Genomic DNA, 6,946 nt, shown 5'->3' with positions numbered 1-6,946 from the left:
CACATGCACACACACACACACACACACACGATGACTTTCCAAAACCACTGTACGCTAAACCCAAACTCCTCGAGGAGAGTCGCAGGCGACAGACTGACCTTGTGGTTGCGTCCGTGTTTGTAGAGCAGAGAGATGATGGTCTTGATGTGTCCTCTCTGGATGATGTTCAGAGCTTCTGGACTTTCAATCAGAATACAGTGAAGAACCTCCAAGATCCCTGAGACGGCAAGAGACGATCCGGGCGGAAGATTTACTTCCATTCAGATCAACACACTCTCATAATAGTCTAAACAGCGGTATTACCACAGAAATATACCATGGAAATCATAGAAATACCATGTTTTTCCTGACGCTACCATCATAAAACCACGTTATACCATTGTGTTTTTATACATAAATAAATAAATAAACAAATTTAATCATCATAAAACAAAATTATAAAAAATATAAATTAACAAAAATCGTTATATAGTTAATCACATACATAAATAAATACACTTATATTTCAACAGAATAAATAAATAAAAAACAAACAAATTTAATCGTCATAAAAACAAAAATATAAAAAATATAAATTAACAAAATATAATAAATAAATACATAAATAAATAAATGCGCACACTTATAAAAAATAATTTATATTTAACCATCATAAATAAATAGTTTTTGTTGTTGTTTTTACATCTCTGACCTTTTTTGTAATGGAATAGAAAGTTCAAAAGAACAGCATTTATTTGAAATAGAAATCCTCTGTAACATTAAAAATGTCTTTTCTGTCACTATTGATCAGTTTATTGCATCCTTGATGAATAAAAGTGTTGTATTTTTAAAAATTTCTTCCTGACCTCAAACTTAACACACCTTAAAGTGTTATTTACAGAAAAGCGTCTTTAGCTGTAATACCTGAAGACGACTCCAGTCTTGTGACAAATGAGGACATACATTTGTATAATGACAAAGGTATGACATAGGTATTACAAGGAGAAGGTGACTTTTCAGGACATTACCCCATGTCCCCACTTTTCAAAACGCTTATAAATCACACAGAATGGAGTGTATTGAAAATCTGAAATAGCACAAAGTTTCCTGTGAGGGGTAGGTTTAGGGGAGACATCTAAAGCATTCTGGAGTTGAGGAACGCTGCTCTATATGATATAGTGCTTGAACTAGACGATAATCTGAAAGTTTCCCACATTGGCAGTGAATGTTCGTTCAGGTTCAGGTTCAGGTTCTGGTTCAGGTTCAGGTTCAGGTTCTGGTTCTGGTTCAGGTTCTTACCCAGCAGCTCGTAGAGCAGGTTAAGAATGTCCTTCCACGCGCCTCCGGCCTCTTCACTCGCACACTCACCGAAATGAGCCGCGCTGTTATAAACGCTCAAGCGGTCGATGCAGCTGGACACCAGAGACAGCATGCCCTGACACACACACACACACACACATTACCCATAGACTTTTATCTGATGTCATTTTGTTTTTGAAGTAAATGTACTGGATTTAAGAATGGAAAACAAGACAAAAATACTGAGTAGGAATACATATTTGTGTTAAATGTATTTAAATAATAGTAACAAATTATTTATTAATTTCTTATTTTAGTTAAATATAATTATAAATATTTAAATAATAATAAAAACATTTATTTTATATGTTTTATATTTGTTAAATGTTAAATGAATTATTTAAATTTTACATTGTTAAATATGCTTATAAATGTATTCAAATAATATTAAAATGTATTTCATACTTTTGTTAAATGTATACATATTTTTTTAAATAAGCATTTATTTTATATTTTTGTTATATATTAAATGAATTTTTTTAATACATTTGTTAAATATATTTATAAATATATGTAATTTTTTAAAAAGCTTTTCCTTTTGAAATAGTTTTTTTTTTTACCTCACCTTTTATGCATAAACTTTTTCAGAAAACAAGACTTCTTATCTTACATAATTCTGCTTTTCAAGTAAATGTACTTGATTCAAGAATCATTAGATATTTGTACTGGAAAACAAGTCAAAAATACTGAGTAATATAATCACTTTTTGCAGTGTTGCATCAGGACTGCATCAATCGACTCACTTAACAAAATGATCTTAAGAGAAGATATTTGACACAGCTATAATTTAAATATGGTTACGTAACATAGAAGCAAAAGAAAACAATAAAGCTTTGTTGTGGTGACAGAAAATCAACAGTAAAATACATGATGCATCGATGCACTCTTTACAACAAAGGCTTGGCCGCAGCGTGTCGTCAGCTCACCTCCTGCTTGAAGAGGTTCTGTCGGTTCTTCAGGGAGCGCAGCTTGATCTGTTTCTTCTCGTGCTCCAGCTCGGCATCGGGAAGTCTGAAGTACGCGATCAGGTCGTTGAGCGTCTGGAGAACCTCGTCGATGGGCAGAACCACAGACGAGCGGTTCTTGGCGCTCAAACCGTCGAGCTCTCTGTCAAAACGGCATCAGAGACGTCTGGCATTAAAGACATGTACCTGTGCTTTCCTGTAGCTCCAACAGTAGAGCACTGAGCTAGCAACACAAAGGTCATGGGTTCGATTCCCAGGGAACGCATGAACTCATCAAATGCAGGCTTCGTCTGCCAAATGCATAAATGTTCACTGACCTAGTAATATTATCAATTTGATAGCACTGACATTATTGGATGAGAACCATACGGACTGAATTGATCTGAATAATGTCTTCTGTAGAGCTGCTTTACAGCTAAAATTGAATTCGTTTTCATAATTGATGAAATACTTCCCTGTTTATTTCTGTAAAGCTGCTTTAAAACGATCTGTATTGTATAAAGCACTATAGAAATAAGTGTGACTTGACCTGCTTTGATCTGAACCCATTTCCTGGGAATCAAACCCACAACCTTCATGTTGCCAGCGCCATGCTTCACTAATTGAGAGCTTTAAAAACAGATTTAAAACTAGTGATGGACTGATATATTGGCCAGGTGATGCTGTTTATAAAACATTCTCTTACAGAAGAAACTTGTGGGGGGAAAAAACACAACATCTGTGACCATCTCAAACATATGGAAGCTTGTTTATGGAGCTAATTTTGTGCCAATATTCATCAAACAAATCCAGCGTTTTGCAAATAAACACAATCTGCTTTGCAAAAAAAAAACTCGACATTCAAAATAGATATTGTACTAAATAATGTGATTTGTTGTAAATTTTTTATTAATAATTAATGACCTCTTGGGTAATATTACAATATCTGATACTAAATTAAATTGTCTAAGCTTTCATTTTTGGTAGACAATATTGTCGCTATCCACAATACATTTGCATTTTAGTATTACAATATATTGTGACACGATATATTGTTATACCCCTGCATTGTTTTGAATGTTGAAAAATTGTATCAACATATGCAGCCCATATATTCTATATCCCGCGATCCAACGGAGGATAAGAGGTACGGAGAATGGATCAGTTTTTATGGGGAAAGACTGCCTAGTTAAATGTTTAGCCATGTCACTACTGATTTTTGAACTAATCAATCGTGTTAACAACTTTACAGCACTTATTGTGAATTTCACTGACACTGTAGTAGGGTCGCTTTGTTAAAACATCTATATGGTTAATTATAGATATAGTAAGACATAAACTTACCTGTTCTCCACACATGTTGGTCTGCTGTATTCCGTGAAAAGGTAAAGAGGTGTTTTGGGTCTCGGGAAACTAGCGTAAATTGACCGACAGCGCCATCTACTGTTTTTGGAAAAGGAAGTTGCTCAATTGCATTTGTGAGAAAATCTGCCTGCAAGCATTTGTGAGAAAATCTGCCTGCACGCATTTGTGAGAAAATCTGCCTGCACGCATTTGTGAGAAAATCTTCCTGCACGCATTTGTGAGAAAATCAAGCCAAGTTTCCTCATAAAAAGGCAAATGAGTCTCACAGTTGTAACACACAATACATATATTTGTCCATACCTCTGCATTTTCTCTCAAATAGAGTTTTGTATTTGCAAATCACTTTGCGTTTGTTTGAAATTCGAGTTTTTCTTTGCAAAGCAGATTGTGTTTATTTGCAAAACACTGGATTTGTTTGATGAATATTGGCACAAAATTCGCTCCACACTTGTTTCCAGATTTAAAAAACGGGAGACATAAAACTCAGAATTCTGAGAAAAACGTAAAAATTATGCTGTATGAAATTGCGATATGTAAACTGAGAATTGAGAAAAAAATGTCAAGTTCGTAAGACGTAAACTCAGAATTCTAAGAAAAACGTCACAATTGTGAGATGTCAACTCTGAGATAAAAGGTCAAAATCGTGAGACGTAAAGCTCAAAATAGCAAGAAAAATTGTCAAAATTACGAGATGCAAACTCAGAATTATGAGAAAAAATGTCAAGTTCATAAGACGTAAACTCAGAATTCTGAGAAAAACGTCAAAGTTGCAAGACGTAAACTCAGAATTGCAAGAAAAAAATGTCAAAATTGTGAGACGTAAACTTAGAATTCAGAGAAAAAAACGTCAATTGTGAGTTGTAAACTTAGAATTGAGAAAAAAATGTCAAGTTCATAAGACGTAAACTCAGAATTCTGAGAAATGTCAAAATTGTGAGACGTAAACTTAGAATTCAGAGAAAAAAACGTCAATTGTGAGTTGTAAACTTAGAATTGAGAAAAAAATGTCAAGTTCATAAGACGTAAACTCAGAATTCTGAGAAAAACGTCAAAATTGAGACGTAAACTTAGAATTCAGAGAAAACATCACAATCGTGAGATGTCAACTCAGAATTCTGAGAAAAAAGGTCAAAATCGTGAGACGTAAACTTAGAATTTAGAGAAAAAAACGTCAATTGCGAGTTGTAAACTTAGAATTGAGAAAAAAATGTCAAGTTCGTAAGACGTAAACTCAGAATTATGAGAAAAACGTCAAAATTGCGAGACAAACTCAGAATTGCAAGAAAAAACATCAAAATTGTGAGACGCAAACTTAGAATTCCGAGAAAACGTCACAATCGTGAGATGTCAACTCAGAATTCTGAGAAAAAAGGTCAAAATCGTGAGACGTAAGACTCAGAATTGCAAGAAAAATTGTCAAAATTGCGAGACGCTAACTCAGAATTCAGAGAAAAAAGTCAAAATCATGACAAACTCAGAATTCTGAGAAAAAGTCATAATTGTGAGATGTAAACTTAGAATTCAGAGAAAAAGAAAAAAACAAAAAAATCGCAAGACGTAATCTCATAATTCATATGAAAAAAAAGAGACAGAACTGCGAGATATAAACTCTTTCTGAATTGGCAATTTTTAATTTTCCCTTTTTAATTGTTTGCTCCGTGGTTCCACTCAAACCCACCAGAGCCTCGGCAAACAGGAACAATCACAGGAGGCATGAAGCCAAAGAGGCCTGAAATGTGTCATGAAGAGCGCTTGTGTGACAGTAATGAGCTTCCCAGAATAACATGCAGCTTCCCGCTGACTGGATTCTGAGCCAAAACAGCATCGCTTATGTAAGATTATGAAACATATTTCCTGAAAACGGCCCGAGCGAAGAGCGGCACACGGTGCATCAGGAGCACGACTCCGTTCACTCACACTCAAGATGCATGTGAGAGCTAAAAATAGCCTGACAAGCGTGTGTTTGTGTGCACCGATGCACCATCTGGCAGGAAAATGAGTGAAACTTCATCAACTCATCACTATGACACGTCTGTGGAAGTGTTGAATGTGCTCCTAAACCACATGAGACTGCTTTAACTCTAATGTTGTGGTACCTGATGAAGCAGCTGAAGAGTCGCGTGGTGTTGCGGATGATTCGAGCGGCTCTCGACTCCTCGTGTTGACAGCGCTGTAACGTCAAACCATCATCCATGTGTCCTTCTGAATGAAGACACACCTGAGCAACAGACAAACACAGAACATGAGCTGAAACCAACATTTTATGAGCCTTGATTCACAAACTCTGGGTGTCAGCATGATAAAAATACTCCTCTGAATTAATATGAGCTCATAGAGTTGGAAGCAGAAGTAGAAAATGTTAATAAATTTTACTTGACTAGTTAGATTAGTACAGCATGACACACCAGAGGACACAGATGACACTGCTTGACTAAAGTCAACTACTCATCAGGGTTATTACAGGTAACTAAAATAAAAAAAAAGTAATTATTTGACATTAATTAAACATTAACTGAAATAAAATAAAATATATATAAAAAACTAAAATGAAAATGAATACGTAATAAATAGACATTTATATATAAAATAAATATATAAATCTACAACTAAAACCACAAAAAAGTCAGTAACTGATAAAATAAACATTAACTGAAATAAAATAAAATAAAATATTAAAAAAACTAAAACTAAAATAAAAAATTAATAATGATTATATAGACATTTTAAAATAAATAAACCTAAAATTAAAACCATACACACACACACAAAAAACATTTTCAGCAACTGAAATAAAATAACAAAATAAAATAAAATAATAAAAAAAACTTTAACTTATTTTATTTCAGCTAGTTGCCAAGGCAACATTTCTCATTTTCATTTAGTTTAACTTGACATACTAAAATAACTAAAACGGATAATCAAATCAATAAAAACTAAAACCACAAAAACATTTAATAAAATAAACATAAAATAAAAACGAAAAATGAAATAAAATAAACATCAACTGAAACTGAAATATAAAAAACTTAAACTTATTTTATTTCATATAGTTGCCAAGACAATATTTCTCATTTTCACAAACATTAAAAATATTTAAAAAGCATTTTCAGTAACTTCAATACAACAAACTAAAATAAAAATATATATAAAAAATTTATTTTGCATTTTGACTTATTGTCAAATTATTATGAATTTGTTAATAATTGTTATTATTATGACCTATTAATTTAACTTTAAGTACTAAAAGTAAAACTGAAAAAATAATTAAAAATAATTAAAAAAGAACTATTATAAAAAAA

The 6,946-nt window shown here is 33.1% G+C and overlaps 1 protein-coding gene across 1 annotated transcript in view; it reads right to left on the bottom strand.

Moving 5' to 3' along the window:
- Positions 1–6,946, bottom strand: part of LOC107743908 (ryanodine receptor 3) — a 178,775-nt gene that overhangs the window by 141,811 nt on the left and 30,018 nt on the right. Inside the window, exons 14-17 of the mRNA XM_016557358.1 lie at positions 5,744–5,865; positions 2,265–2,445; positions 1,194–1,414; positions 99–180 (exon numbers count right to left, since the gene is read on the bottom strand). Coding sequence (XP_016412844.1) covers positions 99–180; positions 1,194–1,414; positions 2,265–2,445; positions 5,744–5,865 — 606 coding nt within the window. The remainder of the gene's footprint in view (positions 1–98; positions 181–1,193; positions 1,415–2,264; positions 2,446–5,743; positions 5,866–6,946) is intronic.

Source organism: Sinocyclocheilus rhinocerous, unplaced genomic scaffold (genome assembly GCF_001515625.1).
Source record: "Sinocyclocheilus rhinocerous isolate Xijiao unplaced genomic scaffold, SAMN03320098_v1.1 scaffold1068, whole genome shotgun sequence".
NCBI classification, from domain to species: Eukaryota; Metazoa; Chordata; class Actinopteri; order Cypriniformes; family Cyprinidae; genus Sinocyclocheilus; species Sinocyclocheilus rhinocerous.
This window is presented reverse-complemented; position numbering and strand designations above follow the sequence as displayed.